This window comes from Ochotona curzoniae, unplaced genomic scaffold (genome assembly GCF_017591425.1).
Source record: "Ochotona curzoniae isolate NIBS_2020 unplaced genomic scaffold, NIBS_Ocur_1.0 patch79, whole genome shotgun sequence".
NCBI classification, from domain to species: domain Eukaryota; kingdom Metazoa; phylum Chordata; class Mammalia; order Lagomorpha; family Ochotonidae; genus Ochotona; species Ochotona curzoniae.
The window spans coordinates 666964-682063 of NW_024467060.1; the positions used below are offsets into that span (position 1 = coordinate 666964).

At 58.5% G+C, this 15100-nt stretch overlaps 1 protein-coding gene across 1 annotated transcript; it reads right to left on the bottom strand.

Moving 5' to 3' along the window:
* Positions 1 to 813: 813 nt before the first annotated feature.
* On the bottom strand, positions 814 to 14410 carry LOC121168243 (immunoglobulin superfamily DCC subclass member 4; the record flags this gene model as incomplete). Its single annotated transcript, XM_040998156.1, has 17 exons — positions 814 to 1221; positions 1662 to 1823; positions 2116 to 2344; positions 2715 to 2820; positions 3212 to 3349; positions 3520 to 3690; positions 3803 to 3930; positions 4317 to 4500; positions 5970 to 6071; positions 6157 to 6405; positions 7094 to 7264; positions 7914 to 8051; positions 8521 to 8685; positions 9019 to 9432; positions 9908 to 10063; positions 12880 to 13020; positions 14274 to 14410. Coding segments are annotated over 17 exons (3199 nt in total), but the record flags the coding sequence as incomplete, so codon positions are not given.
* Positions 14411 to 15100: the final 690 nt, after the last annotated feature.

Here is a 15100-nt window from a genome sequence, read left to right on the forward strand (position 1 = left end):
CCAGGGCAGCTGGCAAGTCTTCCCCAGCCCTGTGCCTGGGTCTGTCCAGGCCAAGGAGGGTGTGCCAGGGGAGGTCCCCAGCAGACACAGCAGCCCAGCCGTGGTCTTGAAGCGGATGTGAGGTAGCCATGTTGTTAGGGAAAAGCAGATGACAAGGTCAGAGGGAAGTATGAGAGACAGCCAAAGTCTAGGCTGGGGCTGGGATATGTCCAGACAGTGAGGACCACAGAAGTGGGGTAGGGGGTGGGGAGGCAGGCAGTAAAGGGCAATGGGAGCAAGAGAAGCAGTGTTTCCAAACCAGGCACTTCCCGAATCACAAAAACTGAGTGGCAGGTAGGGTGGCTGCAGCCCTCGGAGTGTCGGGGTCCCAGCCCAACCAGGCAGGAGAGCTGGCTTGTCATTGTCCTTCAGCCAGGGCCAGGAGACACTCTCAGAGTGTGTAATACCAGCCTGGGGGCCCACAACAAGGCTAGGGACTGACCCTTCAGAGGCACTGCCCTGACTTGGAGGGCCAATGAAACCAGACGGCCCACTGCCTGGGCCACAGCTTGCCAGCTCACCCAGAGCGAGTACATGTGTTTCCCAATGTGCACATCACATGCACCTGTGTTGTCCATGTCTCTCACCCATCACCTGTGTGTCCTCATGATCCATTTCTTCCTCTGCTCTCTGTCCTCCCAGCCCAAGCATCCCAAGAGGCTCCAAAGGGCTTGATGGATTTAGGAGCTATAGATGCACAAGTGCACATGTGTGGCTTTGCATGCCACACCCCCGATGCAGAGCGACCTGTTCAAGACTGCACCCTTCAGGAAACTAAGCAGATGAGGAAACCGAAGCTCGGGGCAGGCTGGGGCTGGCCCCTAGTGTGCAAGGGGCTTTGGGCTGGCAGCTCTTCCCGGGGGTCTCCTCCAGGGTCTCCCTAGGCTGGAGGTCCTGGAAGGAGCAGGGACTGCTGACTACCTCTGGTGAGCAGGTGAGTCGGTCTGGCCCTGGAGCTGCCTCATTCTCTCCCAGGTCCCCGTCCAGCCAGTCTGTCCCCTGCTCGATGCCCACGATGCCCAAGGTCACGTCAGGGGCCTCCGAAGGCAGGGGACTCTCAGGCTCCAAGTCTTGGAGTTGAAGATCAGGGCTTCCGTGGGAGGCACTGAAATCAGAGTGCACGATGACCTCGGCCTCCACTTGGTTCCTGCAGGCAGGGGGTGGCTTCTTTCTCCCGGTGCCCTGGACAGAGCAGGGAACACAGACAAGATGGCCGTCGTGAGCAGTGCATGGGGCAGTGGTTGGGGGGGACTGACCCTTCATCACGACATCGTCTTGTGGGCAGTGCTGAGGACACATGGACAGTGCAACATGGAGGCCAGCTGGGGACATGGAATTCTCCCCCATCGACCTTTGTCCTGCACTTCCATGAAGGCAACCTCAGCCAGGCTCCTTCCTGGCAATGGGGGGAAGAGCGAAATGCTCTCAGGCCAGGGTCACCCATATCACCATGATCCATGATAATCTTGAGTGGAGGAAGGACTTTCCCCAACTCGAGGGACTCCTCCCACTCTTATTACCCCCCTTCTCCCATGCTTCCCTATTCCTGCTACAGTCCTCAGGGGAAAGTTACGGCCCCAGGGGTGCACGGAGACCCCCACACTTCCTCCAAGGACACTGACCTTTATGGCGTCATACACCAGAGCCTGCAGCAACAGTGTCTGCCCAGTACCGGCAGGAGGCAGCAGGGCCCGGGTCAGAGCAGGTCTGGGGCCCGTCTGGGGCAATTCACAGCTAGCCCAGGGACCTGCCCAGCTCGGCCCACCAGGCTGGGCCCAGGAGATCTGCAGTGGAAAGAGAGCAGGATGCTGGGTGTGTGAGGGAGGGCCCTGACCAGGATTGGCTGGGCTGGGAGGAAGGGGAGACAAGGAGGGAAGGAGAGGGGCTTCACTTTGTTCCAGTCCCCGTTCCTCTTGGCCACAGAGGCTGGGTCATGGAGCTTACGCCCAGCTCCAGGGATGTGGTGTCCTGTCCAGGGGTCCCCCCTGCTTGTCCACGCCATGGGAACCAAGGGCACATGCTGTGCTCTGGCGCCCTCTGGCGTCCTATCTGGAAACGAGCCCAGCCCCGGCTCACCTTTCTCTTAGAGTGGCCCCGGCAGTCGGACACACCGCCTCCCATCAGGCTGTGCACTTCAGCCCTGTCCTCCACGTCGGAGGGCGGCGGGGACCAGTCCTGGGGGCGGGGGTGCACGAGGGACTCCAGTTCATGGGCAGCTGGGGGGCTTGGGGGACCAATCCGGGCTCTGGAATAGAGCGCTGGGTTGCCAGGGGTGGTTGTGGAGGACAGCCCCGGCAGGGCTTCCCTGGAAACAAGGCATAATGGGCAGAGGGTGAGGGGCTCTGCGGGAGGGTTGTGCTTGACGCTGCAGCCTGGTTTCCTCATCTGCCACTGTCCAGGTGACCTCCTTCCCCCTCAAGGTGTCCCATCATCCTGCAGGCATCCCAAGACCTGGGGTCCCTCCTTCCAAGAAGCTGGGGGCAACTGAGAAAGCAGCAGCACATACTGTGGGGCTAGGAGCTGCCCTAAACCCACCCTCCTTCTCAAGAATATATCACTCCCCGCCCCTTACATCCCAGCTGGGAAGGGATTCTTGGGAGTGCCTAAGGCCCATTTTAACCTCATTCCCGTCCCTGCTGGCTGATCTCGGGGTGGGGGCAATCTCCTGGGCCCACCTGTGGGGGCTGCGGCGCAGGCCAGCGCACATGCAGGCCAGGAGGCAGAGGAGGCCTAGACACACGCCCACGATGATGCCGGTGACTGAATGCACATCCAGGGAGTCTGCCGGGGAGAAGAGGGTCAGGGCGGGTGACAGCCAGGAGATGCAGCTCCCACTGCACGGATGCCACTGGCCTGCACCTCACCAGAGGACTCTCCATGATCTTCTGGGATGAGGACAAGAGGGGCTGGGGGGTCTTCCAGGGACCCCCCCCCACTAACCTTCCCATCCTCCCTGCCCACTGTACTCCCTGCAGCAACCCCAGAAGGCATCCCATCCCCTCTCCTCCGAGGCTGCCACCATCTGAAAGCCCTTCCTTAAAATGAAGGTTCCCTGCATGTCCAGGTGGCCTAACTCACCCCTGGAGCTTGTCACCCCACCAGGCCGGTGACAGGGGATGTGAACTGGGATAGGGTGGGGTAGGGGACACCCTGTTCTCCCCTTCCCCACTACCTGATAGCCTCTCTTGCAGAGTGATCACGTCCTGCAGGTGTGAGAAGGGCCCAGGTCCCACCTCCGTGCGAGCTCCCATCTTGAAAAAGTACCGGGTGTCACTCTCCAACCCGTGCACCTCTGCGCTGAAGATGTTTCCTGGAGGGGAGAGGGAAGGGGCATGGCTGAGGCTGGAGGGGGGCAGGGCTGACAGTCGGCTCCTCCCACTCGGGCCCTGGCTCCTGGGGGCTCCCTCCAAGAAGCCCCATTCCCGGCAACCCTAGGCTAACCCAGCTGAAACTGGGAGGGGAACGTGCCCTGGTGCTCACCCTCCGTGGTGAGCAGCGTCCACTGGTGCTCGGGCTGAGTATGGTTGTTGCTGTACAGGATCAGGTACTCCACAATCTCTCCATTGGGCTCTGTGGGCGGGCACCAGTGCAGCCGGACCGTGGACGGTGTCAGGGGGCTCAGGCGCAGGTCAGACGGGGGCGTCGAAGGCCCTGGGATGCAGGGGAGGATGGGAAGAGGCTGGGTCGTGGAGAGCCCAGTGTGGGCTTGGGGGAGGCAGGCCACGAGGTCACAGTCTCCCGTCTTCCTCCCAGGGCCACTCACGGTCAGGCAGAGTGGAGCGCTCCACCACAGAGCCGAAAGGGCCGTCCATGTCCACGCCATGCGACTGCACTGCGAATTCGTATTTGGTGAAGGGCTTCAGGCCTCCGATGAGGATGTCTTCTCCGGGGCTGGCGAGGCAAACACCAATCTCTCCCAGTCTGCTCCTCTGCCTTCAGCCACAGGACCTAACCTGGGCCAGGAGAGTTGCCAGAGCCTCCTACTCCAGGAAACCCTTCTGGATTACACCAAGTTCTGCTCCACCCAAGGAACCACCCGACGGGCAGCATCTCCTACTGGGCTGGGTCCTGCTGGTGGGGTAACTTCATGGTTCAACTGCCCCTGATGCAGGGTCTGCCCCGTTCCATGAGCTGGACCGCAAGTGAGTGCCCCTGCCCATTAGGGTGGACACGCCCGGAGGTAGCAGGAGCATGCAGACCCAGCAGGCATGAGGCAGAGCCGCTGCAACCACTCACTGTGGGGTATCCCCGCAACCCCCATGCCACCCTCTGCCCACCTGGTGTAATAGGTGACCAGGGAGGCGTTCCGAAGCCCCCAGGGGCTGAAGCGCACAGTGTAGTTGACGATCTTGACTGTGGTGAAGTCTGGCTTCTTCCACCGCAGCCAGATGGACGTGGAACTGTTGGATTCGGCGTGGACATGGGCCGGGGGAAGCGGGGGACCCCTCTGGATGGGCAGGTCTGCAAAGTGAAGAACACGGTGAAAAGTGGCTTACAGTTCTGGGTCACCCCCTCTGTCCATGCAGTGAGCTGGGAGGCACCTTTCCCACTTCACAGGCAAGAAAACAGAGGCTGTGGGATCGATGCGGTAGCATAGCACCCTAATTATCTGCCTGAGGTGCCAGCATCCCCTATGGGCGTCAGTTCAAGTCCCGGCTGCTCCACTTCCCATCCAGCTCCCTGCTTACAACCTGGGAAAGAAGCAGAGGATGGTCCAAATCCTTGGGACCCTGAACCCACATGGGAAACCCAGAAGAAGCTTCCACCTCCTGGCTTCAGCCTGGCCTTTTTCCAGTTATGGTAGTAGGTGGAACCAACAGATGGGACTCCTCATTCTCTGCCTCTGGCTAGCTGTGTGACTTTGAAGAAGTGGCTTAACTCTTCTGTGCTTCTGTTTCCTACCCTGAGGAGTGCAGCAGTACCTACCCCATGGGGTTGTTTTAAGGATGAAATGGGTCGATTTCTATAAAGCAGGTGGGAAAATGTCTGGCATTTGGGAAGAGCTTCCCAATGATAAAATGTCTACCTTACACATGTAGACCACCATCAGTGACGGGGGGACCTAATCTGGGTCATTCATCACTACATCCCCAGATGCTCAGTAAAATATTGGCCAAAGGACTGAACAAATACACTGCAGGACCCATAGTTTTGACTTGGAGCGCTTGCTCAGCCCGCTAAACCACAGGGTTGCATGCCAGCCTGGGAGTCAGGGGCAAGGGGAGGCCAGGGAGGTCCCCCATGGTGCGCTGTGCAGTTCCACTGTGGTGGGAAGATGGCTGCCTGGGAGCCAGGGTCCTGGGCCTAGGCTGGGCTTGGTGCCATCCTGCACAAGCCCCTGGCCTTGCTGAATCTCAGCTTCCCAGTGGGTTCCATGGGAACATGCTCCCTGCTGGCGTGTTCAGGGATAACCTTTTATCTCCAATCTTTAAAAAATGATTTCTTTATTGGTGAGGCAGAATTGAGAGAAAGTTTTCCATCTGCTGGGCCATTCCCCAGATGACAGTAATGGTTAGTGGTTACTTAGGTCAAAGCCAGGAGCCAAAGGATTTATCTGGGTCTCCCAGGTGGATGCAGGAGCCCAAGCACTTGGGCCATCCTCTGCTGCTTTCCAAGGCTCATGAGCAGGGAGCTGGATGGGAAGTAGAGCAGCCAGGACGCGAACCAGTGCCATAGGGGATACCATCATTTGTAGGCAGAGGATCAGCCAACTAAGCCACCGCAGCAGTCCCATAAATCTTTAAAAACCAAAACAAATAAAGCAAGTGCAAACAGCAGCCATCAGGAACCAGAGAAGGCATCTATCTGGGAGAATGGGCATGAAGGTAGGCGGAGATGATCGCACCTGTGGCCCACCAGGCCTGGCTCCCGACCTATGGGTTATAACTGCCTGCTTGCCTGCCCTGCCCTGCCCTGCCCACCACCCTCACCTGGCGTGGGTGCCTTTTCCGTCTTGCCCTTCCACACGGCCGCGTAGCCGTCCTCATGCTTGTTGAAGGCCACCAGCTTCACCTCGTACAGCTGCCCGGGCACTGGGGGAGCACAGAGAGTCAGCCGCTGGCCCCTAGGACCACACGCCCTCAGCCTGTCCCTCCACTGCTGCCCAGCGCTCCTCACCCAGCTGGGTCAGCTCGTACTGCTTCACTTTCTTCTTGAGGCGTACAGGTCCCACGTCCCACACCTGGTCCTCACGGCCCCCCGGGGGGCGGTCACCATCGGCTTCCTCCTCCTGTTCCTCGTCGGCTCCCACCTCCCGCCAGTAGAGTTTGTAGCCAGAGATCTGGGCAGGGTGTGGGGGTGGCTGCCAGGAGACCACCAGGGACTCCATCCTGGCCCGCACCTTCAGCTCTGCAGGGGCAAAAGGGACTGTGGGGGCACAGGGGCAGGTGAGGTGGGCGGGTGGTGGGGGAAGGAGACAGGAAGATGGGTTCAGTGAGAGCATTCTCCCAGGACTGCCCCACATGGCTGTCACCTTGGGTTGGAGGAGCTCTGGGCTCAGCTGGCTCAGAGCGCTGAGGATGCTGGGATGGCACCTGAAGAGCAGGTGGGGCACCCCTGGAGGCACCACTGCAGGTCCCCCAAAGGAATGATGTAGATGAGGGGTTACCCAGGTGAAGGAAGAGGAGTGGAGCCAAGAGAGCCCACGAGGAGCCCAAGACACAAGGGGCTGTTACACGTGAGATACCGCTCGAGGCCTCTGCGTTAGAACTTTGTCCTCCTAACCCTACAAAACAGCCCCCAATACTGCTACCTCCATTTTATAGATTAGAAAACTGAGACTCACAAAAAAAGTCATCCAATGCCCATATGGATGGCACGCATCCCAAGTTGTGCCTGCATTTAATCACTCATTCGTGTGTACCTCTTGTGTAAAAAAAGCAGTTTATTTCTGATGCACAAGTCACTTTTGTGCCCCCTCTCCACAGCCAGTGATGCCTCCGGGCTGTGGCCCCTGCATGTGCACGCAGGATCACATAGCAGACAGAGGGGCCACCTGGGTTCCTCGGCTCCACCCCACACCATCACGCGCACTGCCCTGTCCTGGCAGCCATACCGTGGCTCTGGTTGTGAACGCTGGGAGTTCTGTGCTGCACCCACTGGGACGGGGCCCCATAGCCGGCTCCTGTACTTGCTGAGATCCGCACACGGTAGCCCTTGTTGGGCAGAAGCGAGTGTAGCGTCAGCTCGGTTTCATTCCCCGGCACCTCGGTGGAGGAGATCTGATCTGCGGGCACAGGGAGGGCTGGGCTGTGGGTGGCCACCCTGGGCTCCCCCGTATTGTCGCTTGCTCCTCTGCTGTTGGCTCCGCAGTGTCCACCAGAGTCAGAGGCCTCAGCACTGACCCTGGAGTTGATTCTGGGGTCCCCGACTACACTTGTGCACAGCCTGGGGCAGTGGAAGGGGCACGGGGCAGAAGACGGGTATGTTCTCACCCCTGACCGCCACACCGGGGTACAGGCCTAAGGGATTGACTTGGAAGGCTAGCAGGTGTCGCTTGGTACCTAGAACCCGATGACTGTGCCCCGTGGTTGCTTCCTCACTCTTCCTTCCTTCCTCATCCTCACCTTGACCCCCACTAACCTGCCTCCTGTGTATCCGTTTCCCAGCCCCACCCATACATCACTTACACCTGCCCTAACACAGGTGTCCTCGTGCCTCAGTTTCCCCATCCTTCATCTACCTTTTAGGCTGAAGGGATGCCAAGGATGAGCCAGGCTCAGGAGCACACACCACAGACCCAAGTCCCCCTCTACCTCTGTTCATCCCTGCAGCCAATCCCCCAAATCCACACTCCTTTCCAAGGTCCCCCTCCTCATTACCTAAAACCAACCCTTCCTGCTGACCCCCACTCGCTCCCCCGCCCCCATGCTCACCTTCTTTCCCCAGACCATACTCAATCTTATACTTCACCACCTGCCCGTTGCTCAGGCTGGGGGGCAGGGGCAGCCATGCCACTCTGATGTCTGAGGGGTTGGGACTGGACAGGGAGAGCTGGGGCGCCGTGCTGGGGACTGAAACAGAAGCATGTCCATTGGCTAAGTTGGCATCACTGGCATGGGTGGGGGAAACAGGTTGGGGGGCCAAGGGCCTGGGTCACATGGCAAGGAGGCCCGAGCCCAAAGCAGGCCTCTCTCAGGGGAGCCCCAGGTTGGAGCAGGAGGCTGTGTCCTTTCCACTTGGAAGCTGCTAAGGGTTTGGAGGTAGAACCTTCCAGAACGAGTGGGCTCTGTGTAACACACGGGGGTCAGGGGCAGCTGAACAACAGAGGCAACCATAGCACCTGAGCTGGAGCCTCAACTGAAATCATGGCCAGGCCATGTCTGTCTCCTCTTCTGGGCCTCAGTTTCCTAATCAGAAACTTAGGAGGAACAGCCATGGTCACTCCCTCCCAGGGTGTAAAGAAAGTTACAAGTAAAGAGAGGTGCCTTGGAGCCCCGGGGGAGGCACTGGGCCCCAGCTGTCAGGTCCAGAGACCCCTACCGTCATCCAAGGTGTGGACCAGTGCTGGGGTGGATGTGCGGCTGGCCCCTAGCTGGGAGTAGGCCACCACGTAGAACTCATAATCTGTGTTGGGCTCCAGGTCTCGAACCTGGAGCTCAGTGGTGTCATTGTTCACAGCAAACTGGTATTCCACATTGTCCATGCCTGGGGGTTGGCAAAGGAGACAAAAGGCGGACAGTCACAGGGTCACCCCAGCCCTGCACCAGCTGTTGTCTGTCTAGGGCTCCTTCTTGTTGTCCCGGTTGTAGAGTCCCTTCGTTTCTGAGGAAGTTCCTCTGGGTGTCTAACTGAGATGATTCCTGTTGTGGTTGGTTAGATAAGATGGGAGACGACCCCGGGAACACAAAAGAGTATAGAACCTGACCCCTCCCGTACCAGGCTGAAAAGAAGTGTACAACCCATCCAGTCCATAGCCCCGTGGCACCATCAAGACACCCCAGGTGTCCCCCCACATCCCCTGACCGCCTGGGATCGTACCTCGAGCCTTCTGGTAGTGCAGGGAAAATCCGATGATCTGCTCACTGTGCAGCTCTGGCCGCTCCCAGGCCACCAGCACAGCCGAGCTGCTCAGCGGCGTGGCGGTGACACGCGTGGGGGCGCTGGGCAGGCCCTCTCGGACCACTACTGCCAGTGAGGCGGCGGCGCACGCCGTCCCCGCGCCATTCTCGGCCACGCACTGGTAGTAGCCGGCGTCCTGCAGGCCGATCTGCGTGATGACCAGGCTGCCGCCGCCTCCCTGCACCTTAACGCGCCCGTTGGGCCGCAGCGGCGCTCCGTCGTGCAGCCAGCGCAGCGCCGGACGCGGTTCCCCGGACGCGCGGCACACGAAACGCGCGGTGCTGGCCCGCGTCCGCGACAGCGCCTCGGGCGCCTGCGAGATGGTCGGGGCCGCTGCAGGAGGAGCACGGGTGTCAGGGGCTCGGACTCCCCCGGCCCCGGGTACCCCGACAGCCCCACTCCCTCCTGTGGCCACGCTGGGATTCTCCCAGCCCCTACTGCCTCGCTACAGCTCCGTGTCTTCATGATCCCATGATCTCTGGAGAGCTTCCTGTCCCCAAACTGTCGCAGGTCTCCTCCCCTGCCCCCTAAATACCTGCCGCCCTGGCACCTGCAGCACCTGCCGATTTTCTCTCCACCCCTGGCTCCCAAGGTGCCACCCGATCCCACCCTCCACCGTCGCCTCCAGACGACTCCAGCCTGGCCCTCGTCAGCCTCCTGTCTTTCACTCCATCCCGTCCACGAAGGGCTCTTCCCCATCAGCCCTGTCTTTCCCTCGACCCTCCCGACCTCCAGGATCAGACCTCGGGAGTTCCTCTGCCTCCCGCCCGCGTTCCCTTCTGCCCCCACGCCTGGCCGCGCGACTCACCCAGCACGCGGAGCTCGGCGGCGGCCGTGGCAAAGTCGCGCGTGCGAGGTTTGTTGGCGCGGCACACGTACACGCCCGAATGTCGGGGCTGCGCGCTGGCGATGAGCAGGTTGGTGCGGCCTAGGACGATGACGTCGGTGGAGATGGGCTTCCCGTCTGCGGAGGGGTGGGGTAGGGAGAAGGGCTAGCCGAGCTGCAGGGAGGCGCAGGGGGCTGCCTCCTGTCTTCTCTCCAGCCCTCAGAAACCGGAACCCTCCATACCCGAGAAGGGGAGCCAACAAGTCCCCCCACCCAACTCTCCTGCAATCACAGGACCTCCTGGGGCGAGCCCCCCAGCCTCAGGTGAGGTGGTGGGAGGTTAAGACCGAAGGGACTCCTCACTCCCGCAGCGCCATGACAGAGCTGAGGTGCAGAGAGCTCCAAGGGAGAGGGGCGCCAGCGCACAAGCTCTGGCCTAACCACAGGAATAACTGCAGAGGGCCGGGAAGCAGAGCGTGAGCACCTACGTGGAACCAAAGACGCGCATCCTAGCAACACGGATGTGGGGACAGGTGCTGCTGCACACACAGCAGGCTAAGTCTGCTTGGGATGGTGACAGCCCACACCAGACAGTCCCTCCTCCTTGCTGATGACACAAGGGCTTGAGTCCCTGCCACCCATGTGGAAGACCCGGATGGAGCCCCTGGCTCCTGGCTTCTGCCTGGCCTAACCCTGGCTTTTGCAGATATCAGTGAATGGGGGTTATATCTTGCTTTCTCTATCTCATTTTCTATCTCTGCATTTTAAATAAATGAATGAATGCATCTCTTTGAAACTGAATGTAGAGGGGCTGGTACCGTGGTGTAGTAAGCTAGTCCTCCACCTGCAGCCACCAGCATTCCATATGGGTGCAGGTTCAAGTCCTAGCTGCTCCACTTCCAATTCAGCTCCCTGCCTATGACCTGGGAAAGCAGTAGAGAATGATCCAAGTCCTTGGGAGTCTGCACCCATGTACAAGACCTGGAAGAAGCTCCTGACTTCCAGCTTCAGATCAGTTCATCTCTGGCCGTTGCAGCCTTTTGGGGAGTAAACCAGCAGATGGAAGACTTTCCATTACATGGACATTAAAAATAGTTTGGGGAAAAGTTTTGAGGTGTGGAGATGCTTATGACATATTACTAAATGAATGCACATCTTGAAAACATTTTCCTAATTTTAGGGAAAATTTTAACATGTATATAAATATTTGTAGGAAAAAATGCACTATAATAATATTTTTTAAAAGATTTGTTTATTTTTATTGGAAAGTCAGATATACAGAGGAGGGGAGTGACAGAGAGGAAGATCTTCCATCCCCTAATTCACTCCCCAAGTGACTGCCATGGCCAGAGCTGAGCTGCTCTGTAGCCAGGAGACAGAAGCTTAACCAGTGCCCATATGGGATCCCTGCGCATGAAGGTGAGGACTTTAGCCACTAGATTGCCGTGCCAGGCCCTACAGTAACATTTTTAAAAGTATTTTTAAAGACTATTTGAAAGTCAAAGTGGGGCCTGGTGTGGTGGCCTAGCGGCTAAAGTCCTCACCTTGAACACACTGGGATCCCATGTGGGCACTGGTTCTAATCCCGGTGGCCCCACTTCCCATCCAGCTTCCTGCTTGTGGCCTGGGAGAGCAGTTGAGGACGGCCCAAAGCCTTGGGACCCTGCACCCATGTGGGAGACACAGAAGGGGCTCTTGGCTCTTGGCTTCGAATCAGCACAGTACCGGTTACTGCGCTCACTTGGGGAGTAAATCATCAGAAGGAGGATCTTCCTCTCTGTCTCTCTTCCTCTCTGTATATCTGCCTTTCCAGTAAAAATAAGTAAATCTTAAAAAAAAGAAAAGAAAAGAAAGTCAAAAGGCAGAGAAAGAGAGACAGAAAGCCATCTGCTGCTTTACCCCTACATGACTCCAACAGCCAAGTCAGCAAGCCTGAAGCCCAGGGCCAGGTCCTCCCGGGCTCCCACACAGGTGGCAGACACACAAGCCATCGGGGCATCTTCCACCACCTTCCCTGGTTAGTTCAGCAAGAAGCTGGAACTGGAAGCCCCGCACACTGACCTGGGCTGCAGGAACCCCATGCAGTGTCCCGGCTGCTACGCCAAAGACCCTCCCCTGACCTGAATGGTGGTCTGGGAAAGTGGAGATGGCGCAAGTTCTTGGGTCCCTACACCCACAGGAAAGACGCAGAAGAAACCTGTGGCTCCTGGCTTCTGCCATTTGGGGAATGGAACAGCACATGGAAGATCTCTCTCTGCTCTCTCTCAACCTCTGCCTTGCAAATAAAATAAGATTTTTTTTTTTTAAAGAGATGTAAACTTACAGAGAGGAAGCAATACAGAGCTGACAGGATGCGTTCATGTAAAGAACACCACCTTGTAGCTTCACTTCTGCTAGCAGCCTGGGACAGGTTGCCTAGCAACCAAGGGCAACTGGAGAAGTCTTGCTTCCAGCAACGAGCACATTGGGGCTTCTAAAGCTTGGGTCTCAGCTGTCCTCTCCCCAAACCCCAGTTTTGTAATCTTTCCCTTTGGAAGAGGAGTCCTGTGGCTCTGCCTCTCCTCAAAGGGGCCCTGAAGGTGAGGACAGGACGTCTGCTTGGGAGGCTGCAAAGTGCCACCTGTCACAGCCCCAGCCCCGAGGCAGCTCCAGGAATTCTGCCCCCTTAGTCCTTCTCGCCTGCTGCCCCGAGACTGTGGAACTCCTTCCTTCCTCGCACTGTAAGCTCAGAGGGACAGGTCTCTGCTTCTCTCATCTGTTTGTGCTGTTGCCATGCCCATGCTGAGCAGCCATACCAGACACGCTGGTTGTGGGGGCGGGCACAGATGGCATACGAAGGTTGGGGACCACTGAGTGGTCACTCATGCCACTCCCTGGATTGCAGGTATGTGAGATGCCACATCCTCTCCTTCCCCTGACCTCAGATTCCCACTTGTCCCTTCCTCCCTGCTTACCTTGTCGGACCCAAGACACAAAAGGGGTTGGGTTAGCCGAGGCCACGCATTCCAACACCACGCTCTGGCCAGACACCACGGTGGTGTTCTCGGGTGCCGCCACAATGACCACGTCCTGTTCCCTAGCAGACACCAGGGACCCTACAGAGAGAGGCCAGGCCAGATGTTCAGTGACCTGGTGGGGTAGGTGCGGCCCAGAACCAGCCAGGGCTCCATCTGATGCTTGCAGAAAGCAGTCACCAGGTCCAACAGAGCTGGCTGGGAATCAGAGCCCTTTATCTCAGAGCCGGAATAGCCTGGCCTCTGACCTGGCACCAGAGTAGTCCCTGGGTAGGCCACAGCAGCACCATTCATCCCTCCTAAGTCCACTCACTCTAAATAGAGAACGGCAGGCATTGCAGGTGGAGCGCCTGACTTGGTTGGAAAAGAGTTTCCAGTTGAAGCACTGTTGTGACCGTGTGGCCTTAAGCAAATCCCACTCCGAAAGGGCCACAGGCTCCCATGTGCAAAAGGTGATGAGGGGATAGGCTCCAGTTGCTGTGGGCCTGGCACCTCCCCAAGCCCTGACTCCCTGCCAGGGGCTGGGGGCGTTCCTGGCCTGCTGAGTAGAACAGCGAATACTTGGTTTGACCAGCAGGTGGCAGCAGAGACCCCCAGGTGCAGGTGGGAACACACAGTAGCTGGGGTGCTGTTCACCCCTTTCCGCCACCAGTTCAGCCCTGGAGAGTGGTTCCTAATCCAAGAGTGGGAGTTGGGGGGTGACAAGAGGTGGGAGGGAGGCGAGGCGGAGGAGGGACAAGTCAGGAGTGAATCAGCAGAGCCCCCGTGGGTGGCCGTGTTCCCCTCTGAGTGTGACTGTTCTGATGCTCTTTCTTAGCTGGGAATTTGAGAAGGTGCCCAGGGTCACACAGATGGTGAGCAGAGAAGGCAGGATTCAAACCAGGTCTTTCTGACCCAGAACCTGTGCCCTTGTCCCTCCTGTCACATGGGGGGAGGGGCTTTTCAAAGGAGGAGGGAAGGATGGCAGCCAAGGCATGGGGTGGGGGTGGGATGGACAGCTCAGCGCTGGAGCCCTCGGGGCATACTGTGGGGTAGGAGGGACAGGGCTTCCCAGGAGGGGACACGGACAGCATCCTCAGATGTCTCCCTTCCCTGTTCCCCTCCAAGCTTCACACACGCAGAGATCCTGCAAGGGGCTGTATATTGCCCCGCTAGTGGGAACCCTGGCAGCCAGTCCTGCTTCTATTCCCCACTTCTGCCCCAGGGGACTGATGCACCTGTCACCTAGGTGAGAGCAGAGCCTGGACCTCTTGAGGCACCTGCTGGCTCCTAGGTGGTTGACTCCAGAATCAGCATCCCTCCCCGCTCCCAGGGTTCCCATCCCTATCCTTTACCTCTGGGGACCACACTGAGCAGGGCCTCCTGGCTGACACGTTGGCGGGCCATGTTTGTGGCCACACAGCGGTAGGAGCCGGCATCGCTGTCCTGGACGTCAAGGATCTGGAGGACTCCATTGGGCAGAGTGATGAGCCTGCGAGGGGAGAGGGCAGCTGTGAGGCAGGCACACAGGGGCTCCGCTGCAGCGGGGGCTCCTGGCAGGCTAGAGGCCTTCTCCACCTGTGAGGTCAGTAAACGTGAGAAGGGTTAGAAAGGAAGGGATGGGGGCGGGGCATGGTTAGGGGGAGGCAGGACAGCTGCCTTGCTGGTGGTCGTGCCATGGTGGCTGGACACATCCTAACACCAAAGTTGTTTTGACCCAGCAATGCCCCCTCTGGAACTTGACCCCACAGAAATGTCACAGGATATTCACTCAGGCCTGCATGAGAAGACCAGAAACACTCCATTTGTCCATCTAGGCGGGGACTGGTGCATCAGGGTGGGTACCCAGGTGGCTGTCCTATGTGTGCCAGTAGGGAATGATCCCAAATAATAAATGGGGTCTCTGCCTATGAACCTGTCAGGGCACTGAATGTCTCTGTGGTTGGGAGATGGTGAGGAGGGGCTTCCGTCCAGTCTACTTGCTTAAAGATTTATTTATTTTTATTTGAAAGGGAGAGGCCTTCCATCTGCTGGCCCACTCCCCACATGGCTGCAATGGCTGGAGCTTGAGTTGATCTGAAACCAGAAGTCAGGAGCTTCTTCTGGGACTCCACTGTTGTTTTCCCAGGCCATTAGCAGGAAACTGGGTTGGAAGTAGAGCAGCTGGGACTCAGACTGGCAC